We start from the raw sequence: 15493 nt of genomic DNA on the forward strand, positions 1-15493 counted from the left end.
AAATGTACTTGTATATACCCCCCACAATAATTGTTTAGCTCTAAACTCAGTTTTTCCAGTATATTTTTCAAATATCATCATAAATAATGCAAAAGTAGACGTAGATAATATTAGAGTGGGGTGTGTTTGGGTATTTTGAAGTATAGAAAAGAAGGGTGTAAAAGAACATCATATGTAGTATAAAAATTCCCATATTTCCTTGGTTCATGGTGCCTGAGTATCTCAATTTTTTTACAGTGCTACTTGGCCCTATTAATATTTGACAGTTACAAGTATTAAGTAGTTAGATCCAAACTCAATGAGTATATCTGTCTTAACAGAATAATACACATACATGGAAAAAATGTTTTATTTCACTCTTTAAAAGACTCCAGTTAAATACTAATGAGATGTGTGCACTTGTTGGACACTGCACAACTTCTCAAACCTTGGAGTCATTGGGCATTGCCACCCTTGTTTCCTGTAACACGTTGACTTTTATGAGGATTTGCTTTTTATTCAGCAATCCCCAAAACCTCAGCTTTGGAAGGATAGAATGTCATCAAGAGGAATATAGCGCTATCTGACGTTAAAAGTGTGAACTACATCGGGCTAGTTTCTACAGATGTTGAGTACTGCTGTTTCCTCCTCGTTTAAAATAACTCTGAGTGCTCTGTGACCCTCTGGGGCTCCTTGGCACTGTTTAGAACCCAGGTTTAGTACCAGGATGTAGGCTTTGGAAACATAGAGCTGAGTTTTAAGTTATTCTGTGCCACTTAATATGAATTTGGGCAAAGCTTCAGCTTCTTCATCTTATATAAAATAGAGATGATAATATCTTCTTCGTGGAGTTGAGAGTAAATAAAGCTTTTGGCAAGTGCCTGAACAGTATCTGGTTTACAGACCTCAATAAATTTTACTTCTATTGATGATGATTATGAAACAAAGAAATAAATTTGTATGGAGGAAATAAAGGTTCGGGCTATTAGGTGATGGTAGAATTGAGTATTCTTGAAAGGAAGTAATGATAGGCTTCATCTTTCATGGATAGGTGAAAATTTGGTCTATTCCTTAAGCTTGGCTGTTTTTTGAACTGTATGTAAGTGAGATAACTGCAGTGAGTGCTTGTTTTTAAAAAATTGATTAAAAAATGAATACTGATTGTTTCCTTATCAGATACTCATTAGTTAACTTTTGGTGGTAACAGAGATTCTGTTCACAATCTATTTCATATGCTGTGTTAACACTTAATCCAGGATGCTTCTTTGAAACCATGAAGCAGTCAACTTGTAAACTTAATAGCATTGAGGGAAGGTATAACTCAATGGTAGAGTGCCAGCTTAGCATGCACAAGGTCCTGGGTTTGATCCGCAGTACCTCCATTTAAAACAAACAAACAAATAAACTGACCCCCCCACCCCAAAAAAAAGTAAAGAAAAAAAAACGCCCCAAACTGAAACTGGATGTGAGGGCAATCTGGCTGTGACATCTGTCACCCCATTGATCGCCAGAGTTGATTCGGCTGATCTGTCTAGCTAGGCAGGTGTCTCCTTCCTCCCTCACCGCTCAATGTGCGTCCTCCCGAAGCTGCGCGCTCTGTCGAAGAGGACGACCATCCCCGATAGAGGAGGACCGTTCCCCGTCAAGGGTATACGAGTAGCTGCGCTCCCCTGCTAGAACCTCCAAACAAGCTCTTAAAACTGAAACTAACAGCATCAAATTATTTTCTCATTAATTTTAGGCATCCTTACTTACGGCAGGGCCACTGCTACTTTGACCTATAATTGTCTGTTAAAGCTCTGATTCTGTAGAATACTACTGCTGTGCTTTTGTCAAAATTTTTTTAAAAAATAAAAGATACTGAAATAATTAGTCTTAAACATCTAGCTAATTGCCTTAGTTGTTCAAGCTGGTTTGGTGGAGGTTTTTTTGTTTCTTTTTTTTTTTTTTTTTTTGGTTAATCATTTCATTTCTGGACTTAACAAAAAATTTATGCTGATTATGCAAGGATGATTTATCTCTAGAAAATTTAAAGAAGCATAAAGGGAAGGATCTTTTCCAATTGCTGTATAAAAATTACTCAAATATACTTATACTTTGTGTTTAGGGGAAAGTCATCTTTATGTAGAAATAGAAGCACTGTCATTGAAGTCACACATGCCAAGGTGTTAATGTAAATTATTTCCTTTAAATATCTTTGGGTATTTAAACTTTTTGAAACTATCTTTCAGTTAATTTTCCAAATCATAGGGATGTATATTTTTAACTTAGAAAAATCTAATGGAAAATACATATATATATATATATATATATATATATATATATAAATAGATTAGGAATGGCTAAACAATACTCCTATTATCAAATTAGAAAATGGTTAGAAGAAACTGGATTTCTAAAAATGTAAGGTGTTAATTCTGTTTATTCATAAAATTGCTTTTAAAAAATCATTGGTATTCAAGGAATGATTGGTTCTTGAGTATCTGGTGTAGAGTTTTTGCCTGACCTGAGTTTCCATGGTAAATTCTGATTCCTGTGAAATGTATTGCTATTTGGAACCATCAGGTTTTAATATATGTGTCTTTGTGTGTGTGTGTCTGTCTCTCTCTCTCTCTCTCTCTCTCTCTCTCTCTCTCTATATATATATATATATATACACACACAGCCAATGTAGTATATCTAATATTAAGTCACTATGAAAGGTTTGGTGGGTTTCATTAAGGAATGAAATTTGTTTGGGCTAATTTGGAAATACTGATTTTTTTTTTCCTCCAGATATTGAGAATCTGTTTCTCATACGATTCTTCTAAAGCATGAGAATCTGTGGGGTGTTACTCTTTTTGAAGTCTTAAGATCCATCCTTTTCTGCCTTCAAACTTGGCTCCATTGAGTTTTAGGAGGTGGTAGCAGTTTTTCAAGGGCTGCCTCAGTCTTTGGCTGTGTCATGCGGATCCCCAAAAGGTGGCAAGTCTGAAGCAAACAATGCCTGCCAAAATTCTGGCCATAATGACTGAAAAGACTAGCATGGGTGTGGCCTTGGCTCTTTTCACTTGGATTGGCAAATCCCACCTTTACTGACTAGTTGTTTAGAATGATGAATGGAAGGGGGGGCGGTGTTAAATCACTATTCTAAGAATATTTTCATTCTGTTCTAAGAAACTTAAATACATCTACAAGAAAAGTAATAAGAAAGTGTTTAAAATTTATTGCTTGTAGTCTCATGGTAATAGCATAGTATATATTCTGTACTTCTTTTTAATATAGATCTTTTGTGATGGTGTTATTTAAAAGGCAGCAGTAAGTAAAATTTGTCCTTATTTTAGCAATTTTTAGCTGCTCTCTACAGATCCTGACACTATTTGTAATTCTGTATAACAGTCTGATGTCATTTCTTCAAAAATTATTACATCTGACGACAGTGTATCACAGTCATCCAGTTACATTCCATTGTTCAATACTCTCAAAGCAGTTTCCAGTTTAATTTTTCTTCTCTGCTTGTTGTTCAGTTTAGTGTCTTAGTGTTTAATGATCAGCAATTTTCAGCTATGTCAGTAGTTTCAGTAGCATTGCCCTGATGCAGGTTAATTAGGGAAAAATGGCACATTTCTTTGGGAGGAAGTGTTTTGGACCTGCATCACTTTGGGAATATTCAATCTTGAATAGGAAGTAGATTTCAAGATTTAATATGTATGAAGATACCTTATTTCTCAGGTTGTGGAATGGTGGTGGATGAGAAGAGGTATACAGAATTAAAAGTCATAGAATAATTACAGATCTACCCATACCTGGAGTCCTTGCTTCTTCAGGGTGTGTTTCAAACAGTTCTTTGGAATGAAGGCGAAGGCTGTACAATCGGATGATTAAATTATAATTGCTTGATGCGATTGAATCTGTTTTGAAATAAATAATACAAAGTTGGGAGACTATAAAAACACAGTTTTTCTTTTTCTTTCTTTAATATACAGGGAAGTCGAGATAACATGAGTATTGTACTAGTTTGCTTTTCAAATGCCCCCAAGGTCTCAGATGAAGCAGTGAGAAAAGATTCAGAGTTGGATAAGTACTTGGAATCACGGGTAGAAGGTAAGAAAGATGCTTTTCTTTTCTTTTTTTTAAGAAAGAAAGGAAAAATAGCATTTTTTTATCAGATAATTCTTTTAAATTTTGTAAAGTTCTTTGGGCTAAAAATCCATTATTCAGGAATGAGGGAGTGGAGAAGCTAGTCTGTTTAATATCGTTGCTGATATGTTTGGGTTTAAATCTATCATCTTGTTTGTTTACATATGTTCCACCTATTCTTTTTCCCTTTTTCTCCTTCTTGCCTTTTGGATTAGTCACTATTTTCTATTCCAGTTTATCCCTGCATTTGCTTATTAATATACATTCTTTTAAAAATTCATTTAGTGGTTACCTTGATAGAGAATACATGTTAGAGATTGATATTGAAAATGAACTTAATACTTTATTTTGATTTTATATGTGCTGTTCTTAAGATGTAAAATTACTTTTTATAAAGTTATAGTATGTCTCTCCTTGCTTTCTCCTCACCCCCTCTTTCAACCCCCACCCCCTAGTTGATAATCATTCTTACAAAATTCTTTCCTCAATTCAGGGTTACATACTGACCTATATTTTTGTTATACTTTTATGACCTGTTATTATTTTTAATGGTAAATTTGAATGATTATGGTGTAGTAGGCTTGTTGAATTTAGCCTATTAGTCATATTTTGGACATATGTCCAAATATGTAGCTATAGTAAATGGTAGAGTTTTGAAATGTGAAGATTTGTAACTTCAAATGTGTAATTACTGAAGGAAAATTACATTCTTCTGCAGCTTTGGGGAGGGGGGCAGATTTATCTTTTCTGAATTTACAGCTATCAAACCCTAAGCAAGGTGCTTAAAGATTTTTTTTGTTGATCTGCAATTTCTTGAGCTCTGAATTGTGAGCTCTGCTTTCAGGATAATGGAAAGATAAGAAACATATGTAAACACTTTGAAGACCATGTCAGAGGCTCTCTTATTCCTGTTGATAATATAATAAGAGGAGCTGTTTATAGAATTTGTTAATAATACCCATTTTCTGATAAGCTCTATTGTGTTTGGGTGGGTAATTGCTGGTTCAAGTTTATCAGAAGACAAGAAGTGTTTTCTTATTGTCCTATTTCCTCATTCATAAAAAGGAAATTAGATAGTTTTCATTTGGGGAAGAACTCTTCATTTTGGTTAGCCTACTTAATTATGTGATCTTGGCTAACTTGCCTAACCTCTTAAGGCTCCCTTCTTTATTATGAACTAAAGATAAAAACACCAACCATGGAGGTTGTTTTAATAAATGAATGAGATAACTTTGTTAAGTACCTGATATGGTGCCTAACAAATAAATCTTCAGCAAACCATAGCTTTTATTAACTCTTGTGTAACAGCTAAATTTTAATTTCTTAAATATGAGGTCAGTTCAGCTCAATATGGGTTGTTAACATTTGGTATTAATTTTCTTTTACATAATTTTAATTTTCCAAAATAAATATTATGTGGCAGTGATGACAGGTAATATTATGAAATGATCTCGGAGGCCTGTGACAAATGCTTGATTCTAATCAATCAAAAAAGGCTTAAACATCCTTGACTAAAGCAGCCACTATAAGTCAGGATGCCCTGGTACCTAACTGTTCTATAAGACAGTGTTCTTCAAGAGCATTATATTTCTGTTAGGGTTTTAAATCATGTAGTCTGACATTAAAATTTTGAGGTAAAAGCATTCTGGTGTATTGGCAAATCTGTGTATGTGTTTTTAGTGGGAGTGGGAGGGGGAGGTGTGATGCTAAAATGAACAGGGACTAGCCTTTAACCTAAATTGATTAATTAGGTATTTGGTGAGCGCCTTCTGCATGTGTTCTCTTCTTCAGCTTTACCTGAGCATGTGTGTCACTGGGGATGGAACAGAAAACAAAGCAGATACGTTCTTGATCTCATGGAGTTTATGTTCTAGTAGAGACCAATAGTTTTTTTTTTTTAAGTTGAAGAAAAACAAAGCAAGAAGCAGATATTAACAAGGAATATTGGTTACAAGGGTCTCTGTGAGGAAAAACGCTTGAGCAGATACCTGTGTGTGGGAGAGAGTGGCTATCTGAGAGAGGAACATTGGAGGCAAAGGGAGCAGCAGAGACTGAGGAGGGAATGTGATTAGAGTGCGTGGCTGGATTAGGATAAACTGGTAGAAAAGTGAAAGACTAGGAGACAGGTTGCTGAGAAGCAGATCATGTAGGTCTGCAGACCAAAATGAGGACTTTGGACTTTATTCAAATGGTGATGGGAAGTCACTGGAAGATTTTGAGTGCAAGAGTGACATGAACTGACTTTTTTAAAGGGGCCCTCTCAGTTGCTTTGTGAAGAAGAGATTGTAAAGAGGGGACAAGAGAGGAAGCATAGAGACCAGTTAGGAATCATGCGTCGATACAGGAGGCAGATAGATGATGGGGGTGGATTCGGCTGCAGCAGCACTAGTGGAAGGGTGTGAAGATTGGTTGGTAAAGGGCTAGACCACAGTGGATCTCATTTGGGGGAGATTTTTTCCCCTAAGGAGACATGTGGCAATGCCTGGAAACAGTTTTGGTGTCTTAACTGAGGCAATGCCACTGGGATCTAGTGAGTGAGATCAGGATGTTACATTCTGTAGTGCAAAACAGCCTTCACACGCACACACACTAATTGTCCAAAACATCAGTAATGCTGAGGATGAGAAACCCTGAATACAAAGATACAAGTGTAATGTAGAAAAATTGCAGTGGTGCCTTCCTGAAGGTTGCAGTCTATGACACAGGAAACCTCGTGTACAGTGGGAGTATGTAGCAATACATCTATGCCAGGTTTGGGTCAGAGAAGAATTTGACATAGTGACATATAAATTGAAACCTGAACAATGAATACAGTTTAACCATACAAAGGAGTTGGTTGGATTGGTGTAAAAAAGTGTCCCAAAGCAAGAGAGGAAGTACATGTGAAAATCTAGACAAGTAGAAGGCTTCTTTGTATAGTCTTTGGAGATACTAGGTGGGAGTTGAGCAGAGTTGAATGGGAGTGGTGAAAGTTAAGGTCACAGTCGGGGGCCTTGTGAGACATGGGAAACAGTTTGGATTTTGCATCTTGATGGCTACTTAGGACACTGCTCTTTTGTTGTCTTAAAAGTAAGTTGCCATTGTCTGATTTTTGAGGAGTTTATGTGTTGATACTGGCCAAATAATTATGCCTTAAAAATCTGTTTTCCGTAAATTGTAAGTATAAGTGGAACATGTAAATGTTTTATTTTGTTCTCAATATTAGCAAGTTCTGAGATTTATTTTCCTTTTTTGTTTTAAATTATTGTGGAGCATAACTATTTAGGCATCAAAAAACCTGTAAAAACACTTTAATTTTCCCCTTTCTCCTTATAATCCTTATCCATCCATTGCTTTTGTTTTCCTTGAATTACAGTATTAATAACTTTTGTATTTTTATATAGAATAGAAAAAAACTGTTTTTCCGTGTAGCTGTGCTGTGTTCATAGGGATCATTTTTAGTGATTAAAAACCATTTCTCTCAGTGGCTGTACAAAAATTTTCTTAACTGTCCCTTTACTGGACATTTAATTTGTTCCAATTTTTGCTTTTATGAATAGTGCTAGAGCATATATATACAAATAACTTTTAATCTTTTTTTGTTCCTTGTGTGGTAGTAAGGTGATACTGCTTTTCATATTTTAAAATAGGCACTACCCAATAGTAGCTCGTTTCACTTTGTGAATAGGAGTTATCACATTAATTTAGAAACTCTTTTTCAAAACCTACAGAAATTATGAAGAAGTCTGGTGAGGGAGGAATGCCTGATCTTGCCCATGTCGTGCGCATCTTGTCTGCAGAAAATATCCCAAATTTGCCTCCTGGGGGAGGTCTTGCTGGCAAGTAAGTAGAGCAAAAAGAACTAATTTTGACTTCATTTATACTTAGTAATTAAATAATTTTAGGAAGAAGTACATCAATTATCTAAAGATGAAGTGGGTTGATAGTTCTTACATCAGAGAAGAACTCTAAAATTCCATCCAAAAGGGAATTTTTTAAAGGAATTATTTATTTTACTCTTTGAGGATGAAGGCCCTTCTTTCCTTGGTAAGTGAGAAATGGATTGTGCAGGATCAAATTCTGCATGAAATGCATAAACTATATTTTTGGCAAGTATTTAGTGCAGCAGTTAATTTTTTTTTAGTATAGTCAAGATATGAAGTATTATTTTAAATACTTAGAGGCTTAATAATAATTGTATGTAACTTAATAAAACTAAAGCATAATTTTTTTTAGGCGCAACGTTATTGAAACTGTTTATAGTAGGCTGAATCCACATAGAGAAAGTGATGGGGTAAGTTTTATTTTATTTCTTAAGTATTTTAAATAACTTTGTAATATAAATGCTAGATATGAATGGATGCACACAATGAAATCTATAGTAATTTATGACTGCTTTTCATTTTAAGGAGTCAGTTAAAGTTTAAAGAAATGTATGAAGTCGAGGTAGAGAGAAAGTTCTGCTTTGTAGATAGGTTTGTTGTCACTTAATGGGCATCAAATACCCTTTTGTTTGGGCTGTACTTACTTTCTCCCTGTGTGTCTTCCTTTCCTTCTTCTCTTCCCTTAAGCCTTAATTTTGAGTCAAAAAATGTGCTTTTCAATATCTTAGTTTCTTCTCCAGCAGGCTGCTACCATCACTGACAGTGATAAAAATCAGTTATTATTTTAAAGACCTGACCTTTCAGTGCCCCTGTGTGCCCAGTTGAACACCTGAGGATAATTTCTTTCTAATATTCTTACTGTGCTGTGGGTTGTGTGTTGAACTGGGGTAATCATTTTTGTTGTACCCTGCTGTGCTTCACCAGAGCAAAACGCTTTGTCTGTCCCTTTACCTTCCTTAGGAATACGGATGAGCTGTCTGCTGCTCCTCCGTAGTTTGTTTTATTTTAGTATTAGTACCAGAAGTCAAAACAGTGTCATTTTAAAAAATTGCCCTAAATTTCAAAGTCAGTACTTCAGGTAACTATCTTCTCATAGAGTTTTCAAGGTTTTTGGACATTTAAAATGAATAATTTAATTTTTAACATGTATGCTGCAAAGATTTAAGGGAGCCGAACTTAATAATGAAACTTGTTGAGAAGAAATAGACTCACCTTCTGAGTCTCCAGCTCCTCTTGGCAGGTCTTGAGAGAGACATTAGTCACTGAGAAAAATTATATATCATCTCAATTGCACTGTTTTCCCAGGGTTCTTTATTGCACAGAAATCTCACATAATTTATTTTTTTCTTAACAATAAAAAGTATTCTGACAAAAGGAAATTTTACAAGTATACATTTTAGTTAGTGGAATCACAGTGATGCTATATATTGCTACTAACAATTTATATCTTGGTCTGGAGCAGTGATTCTGAGTCTTCATTTTGTGACAGGTGCCTCATAGTATTAAGAATTATATTCAAAGCTGTGGAAATTAAAGATATGTTATGTAATGCATTTAGAGAATCCTAAAAGAAATGAGGATAGGATGTTGATAACAGCTAAAAAGATGGTGGTAATTGGGAGGTAAAGAGAGTCTTATCTCTTCAGCTAGCCGTAGATTCTTCACAGCATTCGCCACCATGTTTAGAGGAAATAAGCCCTCAAATAGTTATTGATTATTGGCCTTATAAGTACTCCTGTTTCCTTATGTTTTTGCAAATTCAACCTTTGTGTGTAATCGGGAAAAATTATTTCATTATACTTTGCTGAATTTCTTGGTCTCTCAAGAAAGTTGGCAGCTTTTACTCAAAAAAAAAAAAAAAAAGTTTTATAACCTGAAATTTCTGTTTAACATACCAAGGATGAATTTGAAGCTTTTTAAAAAAATAGGAGATGCTTATACGTAGCAGCTATATAAACTATGAATAAATAGGCAACAGAACCATGAAACTGAGGGGAGATGCTCAGAATATTAAATTGCCTTAAATATGATTATTATATGACTGTATAAATTAAGGAGATGTATAGTTAATTACCTTTATATATAAACTTTCTAAAATCAAGCACTGACAATCTACCATGTAGTGAATTGATGTGGGGAGGAGACTGATCACAAAACACAAGGCATGGTCCCCCATCCCTACTCTCAGTGCAGCTGGCAATGTAGATTTAAAACAAAAGTTAAATAATAAATGGTTTCACATTATTTACTAAAGAATAAAAAGATGATGAAATATAGAATGTGATTAATTGCCATATGTATTGTACAATGATTGCTTGCAGTCAGATTTTCAGAGAGAAAATGGGATTTGAAGAATGGTTGAATGGCAGAAGTGAAAGGAGGAAGGTAATGGTTCTTTGAAAGGAAGAACATCATTTTGGCTAGAGCAGAGAACTGCTGTGGTGACAAAGAATTCAGGTGCCAGAAGTATTTCTGGAGAGACTAGAGAGGACTTTTGAACTTTGTGTTTTAGAGTGAGGAGCCACCATATGTTTGGAGCATTAAAATGATAGACTCAAAGGAATATCTGTGGATATCTGTGGTATTTTACTCTGTTAGAAGTGTGCAGTATTAGATTAAAGAGAGGCTGGAAGTCAAATAGTTGTGAAATGATTGCAGAGATCACATAAGTGTAAACCCATCGTTAGTAGATAGATGTGTGGATTAGAGAACCTTTCCTATTTGTTGTTAAAAAAAAAACACCTCATTTTTGCAGCCCAGAATCCCATTTTAGGAAACGTTACCCTTTCAGAGTAATTATGACCTTGGAAAAATGTTGAACGATAATCACAAGTAGCAGAAATGTACTAAAAAATATAAAAGAAACATAAAATGAAGAAATTATAGATGTTTGATTAAATTCTTAGCTCTTAACTTGACCTACTAAAGCAGTGAGTTAGGCACAGAAGTGCTTCGCAAATGCTTTTCAACTTGGTTAGATCTGTGCCATCTGGAAGATGTTGCCAGGAAGTACACAGTGGCAGGAGCTGTTACAGGTAACTTGCAGAATGGGAAAGACAAAAGTCTGGTAGAAATACAGAGGAGAAGACACTTGGGAGGTATTATTTAAAACAATTTTGCTTAAATAACAAAAATAATTTTTATTCAGATTTTTTTCTTTAAAAAAAGCTAGCCAGAGTTAACAGCGATTGTTTAGATTCCTAAAATGTCTACTTTGTATCACATACAGAATTTTTCTGCTGTAAATGCCTATATGCAGTACCATTAGAAATAGAGATTCATCTATTTTTCTTATATTAAAATCTTTTGGTTAATTAATGTATTTTTAAAAGCTGAGTTGGATATAAGTCAACTTAGGTCATTTAAAATATATTCAGAAAGTTCACTATTAAGTTATTTTTTAGTTCAACTTTTTAGAATATGTTCAATTAATGTAAGCAATATTGATATTTTCCCAGCTTTAAAATCAAAATCTGCGGAAAAGCTTCTAGCATAAGGGGGTTTGTGAACCTCCCAAAAGTCTTTGCAGATATATTTATGTGTGCATACACATTCTCTAATGATTTAGAGTTATGTCTGCAATTTTCATCAGTTCCTCAAACGAGTTTGTAACCCCAAAAGGATAATCTCCTAGAGGACCAGAAAAAATAAAATTACGTTTGTTCTAAGTTGTTGTTATATGAGATCACTCCCAGTCCACCCCCTTTTCTTCCTCTAAATGCTAGCTTGGTTTTGTAACTAGAATGTACATTCTCTGAGATCTGGAACTTTATCTTGTTTATTTATGGCTGTAGTCCCAGCACCTATAGCAGTGCCTGGCACATGGTGAGAGTTCAATAAATACTAGTTAAATAAAAAATATTTCTATTTCTTTCTTTCTAGTAGTTTGCTAAGACTATCCTGAAACCATATATTTCAAAAAATAATTAGAGGTTGCTAATTGGTATGGAAGTTTATTTTTTGAGCTTTGTATTTTCTGTGCCAAAATGTGAAGTTCTTCCTTCAAAGGAGACTTAGAGTGCTTTTGAATTAGTGCACCACTGATCAAGTAGCTGTGTAAGTAGAAGTTTTCCAAGGGAAAAGGGGAAACTTGTTTACACCTACTTCCTCCTACTTGTGCCAAGCCGTATCTGTTTGTCTGTATCTAAATACTGATCATAGGTTATCTCCTCAACACCCTTCTTTTACAGAGAAGACTAAGACTCAGTGAGATGGAGTAGCTTGCCCAGGTTGCACAGCTGGATAAACCGAGTAACAAGAATTTGAATCTAAGTCAGAATGACTCAAAAAACTATTCCCTTTATTTTATACCTTTCCGTGCAGCCTCTCTAAGATAGAGGGTTTGTATGTATCTGTACCCCCACTCTGTCCACTGTGCAAGAAAAATCATTGCCCATTCTGTTGTGAATCTTATATTTAATAGTCTTAAGGTGCTCTGTTTTTGATGAGGAAGTTGTTGTGACTAAGCAGTCAAGCTCAGTGCCTTATTAGTTATTTTTCATTTAAATACATGTTTTTATTTATCCTGATTCAAAAAACTTATTTTAAGACATTTGGATTTTGAGAGGGGGGAAGGAGGACAGGACAAAAAGCCCTAAAGAATCTCCCTGTTTTCACATTGTTAACTTTTGTGTACAATCTTCTTTTTTATTTTATTTCAAATAAAGCAAGTATATTTTTATATTACAGTTTTAGGACTTTACTTTTTCACTTGTCAAAGCATTCTTATGGAGAAGACCTACCTACACTGTTGGAAAATGCACTAAGTTTAGTCACTACTTTTTTAGGTGTCATTTAATATACCACTTCTTACAGCTTTGTGGTCTTGACCATTTAAATGACTCTTAAATTATTTCAAACTGATTAAATTTTATAGAATCTTGCAGATAATGTATAATTTATTAGATTCTCCATTAGTCATTGTTAATTATACCTCATGAAGTCATTTTTGAGAAATGTCTAAAAATTATTTTTACCTGACAAAGCAGGGCATGGGGACTCTTAACACAGTAAATATTTATGCTGGCATTCTTTTTCTCCACTGTTTTAGCTAGTCTTTTGAGGAATTTTGCTTATGGCAACTGTGTTTTTAAAAAACTGCTGCAAATAAATAATAGCTAGTTAAATTTTATTAAATGTGCCTAGATTTCCTTCCCCTCTGTTGGCTCTCTGCCTGATTTATCCATATTCCTGTGCCTTACGTGGTGCAAGGCAGTGTTTTTATAATGAGAAATTTGATTCTCAAGCTGTATTAGTCTAGATGATAATAAAGCCTTAAAAACAAAATCTGAGGAAATGTCCTGAATTCCTAGCTCCATAATTGATTTTTTGTCCTATAATTTCATTAATTTTTCTATATGAAGGAGAAATACATTATAGACTTCAATATGAAATAATTTATGTTTTAATTCTACAATAATTTTAAGCAGTATTTATTTAGTATGTGTCTATTTATATGGGGCACTTATATGCAAAACCTGTTACCATAATGTATTCAAAAGAGCATTCAGAGGGACGTTGATGTCAGTTGCACCTGTAAACAAATCTGAGCTCTGTCACTTACTAGCATTGTCACCCTGACAAACAACTTAAATCTCTCTGAGCCTTAGTTTCTTCACTTATAAAAATTAGAGTTACAGTACCTGTTACATAGGGTACGTACAGGATTAAATGAGATTATGTATATAAAGCTCTTAGTTCTTAGCACTAATTTTCCTTCCCTAGGTGGTAGGGAGGATACAGAAAGGAATAGAATTATCTTTATTTCAAAGAGTTTACAGTCTAACTGGAGAGATAATTGTGAACAGTAGCAAGGTGGAATTAACTGCTATAATAGATGTGCAAACATGATGTGCTTTATGAGTTCAGGTAAAGAGGGTTTAGCTAAGCAAAACAATCCTTTTCTGATACTAATGAAAATCCACGACAGAGTTGTGTAACAATATTTTGAAGAATCAAATGAAATGGCTGGGAAAGAGGTTTCACCCTTCCATTGTCTATGCAGCACAACAAAAGAATATAATTTGCGATAATATAAAATAACTTAAATGTGGCCGTTAGCTCAAATTCTTTTCAATTGGTTGTTGTAAATCCATGCTACTTAATTTACAGTTTTTAAAAAGCAACTACTTCTCTCTCCCCAACTGCTCTGCAGTTCACAGAAACATAGATGATTACTGTAAAAAAGAAATGTGTCAGATGGAGAAAGAGGTGCTTTATCTTTGAAAACCACCTCCCCCCCCCCAATTGACTGAAATACAATGAGTATAACAACCTTTGATCCAACCGTATCAGTAAGTTCAAGTAGGTAGAGTTAAGACAGCTTATCAGTGGTTCTCCATCTTGGCCATATATCAGAATCACCTGTCAGGCTTTAAAAATAGATCACCTCAACCCACTGAATCTGAATATAATGGGATGGAACTTTGGCAGTATGTATAATTGTAAAAACTCTATAGGTGATTCTGGTGCGAAACCAGGGTTGAGGTCTCAGCGTGTAAATCAGCTGCCCACTTGAAGCAGATTTTGTTTGAGTGTCCTGGAAGTTCTTCTTTTTTTTTTTTTTAAATAGAGAGTTGTTGGTTTGAGGGACTTTTCTTTAGAGGGCAGGTAGGAGTCTTACGCCCTATATTGAAAGTTCTTTGTGATTTACTATCAAGTAGAAAATTTCCTTTTGGAAGACCTGATTAAAGACTGGTAAGATTTGTGATTAGCAAGACTCTACTCATTGTTCCATTTTAACCTTTCCTGAATAGATTCACATGAGAGACTTTATTTAGGGAAATAGATTTATTTAGTACAGAAGGAAAGGTAAGGGGAAAAATAAGAAAAATCTCAACAGCACATTTTATTATGTTCTCCCCACACAATAAACTTTGCAAATTAAAACGTAAATGATTTTGACAGTTAATATTCTTGATATAGAAAATTAGAAAATTCAAAGAAAATAAAACATCTGAAACTTCACTACCTAATATTATCATTTTTATATTGCTGTATTTTCTTTCCTCCCAGACATTTTACATATAATATCCTAAAATGGACAGGTTCACAGACATATATGTACATATAAAACATATGCTGTACACAGTCATCTATTGCTTTTTGCCACAAGGACACTTTCTTTTTTTCTTTTTTCTTTTTCTTTTTAAAGCATTCATGTGCTCTCATTTTTCTAATAAGCATTGCCATTTATTATGTGGTTATAGTAGTATTATCTTTGTTATAGAATTATAGAGTAACAGCCTTCAAAGATGGTTAAGAGTTTGTGTCAGATCATCTATATCAGTAACCTTTTTGTATTTTATTTTCCCCACATTTAATGATGAAAACTTCCAAAAATGTAGAAAAATTAAAATGATCATAATGAACAATTGTATACCTTCTACCTAGATTCAATACGTAATGTTTTACCATATTTGCTTTATCTCTCTTTATATATACATGCGTGTATGTACATACATGACTTTTTTTGACTGACCCTTTGATAGCAAATTGCAGACATCATAATATTTTACCTCTAAATATTTTGG

General features: G+C 34.3%; 1 protein-coding gene across 5 annotated transcripts in view; it reads left to right on the forward strand.

The window, feature by feature from the left end:
- Positions 1–15493, forward strand: part of PPM1B (protein phosphatase, Mg2+/Mn2+ dependent 1B) — a 78770-nt gene that overhangs the window by 43954 nt on the left and 19323 nt on the right. For 4 of the 5 annotated variants that reach the window (XM_032497427.1, XM_032497424.1, XM_032497425.1 and 1 more), the window contains 3 exons: positions 3945–4062; positions 7809–7920; positions 8314–8371. In XM_032497427.1, the coding sequence (XP_032353318.1) occupies positions 3960–4062; positions 7809–7920; positions 8314–8371 (273 nt within the window). In that variant the 5' untranslated portion in view covers positions 3945–3959. Of the gene's footprint in view, positions 1–3944; positions 4063–7808; positions 7921–8313; positions 8372–10282; positions 11237–15493 lie in introns of those variants that run through there. The other variant, XM_032497426.1, reaches the window with a different exon arrangement.

The sequence above is a fragment of the Camelus ferus genome, chromosome 15, assembly GCF_009834535.1.
Source record: "Camelus ferus isolate YT-003-E chromosome 15, BCGSAC_Cfer_1.0, whole genome shotgun sequence".
Lineage (NCBI taxonomy): Eukaryota > Metazoa > Chordata > Mammalia > Artiodactyla > Camelidae > Camelus > Camelus ferus.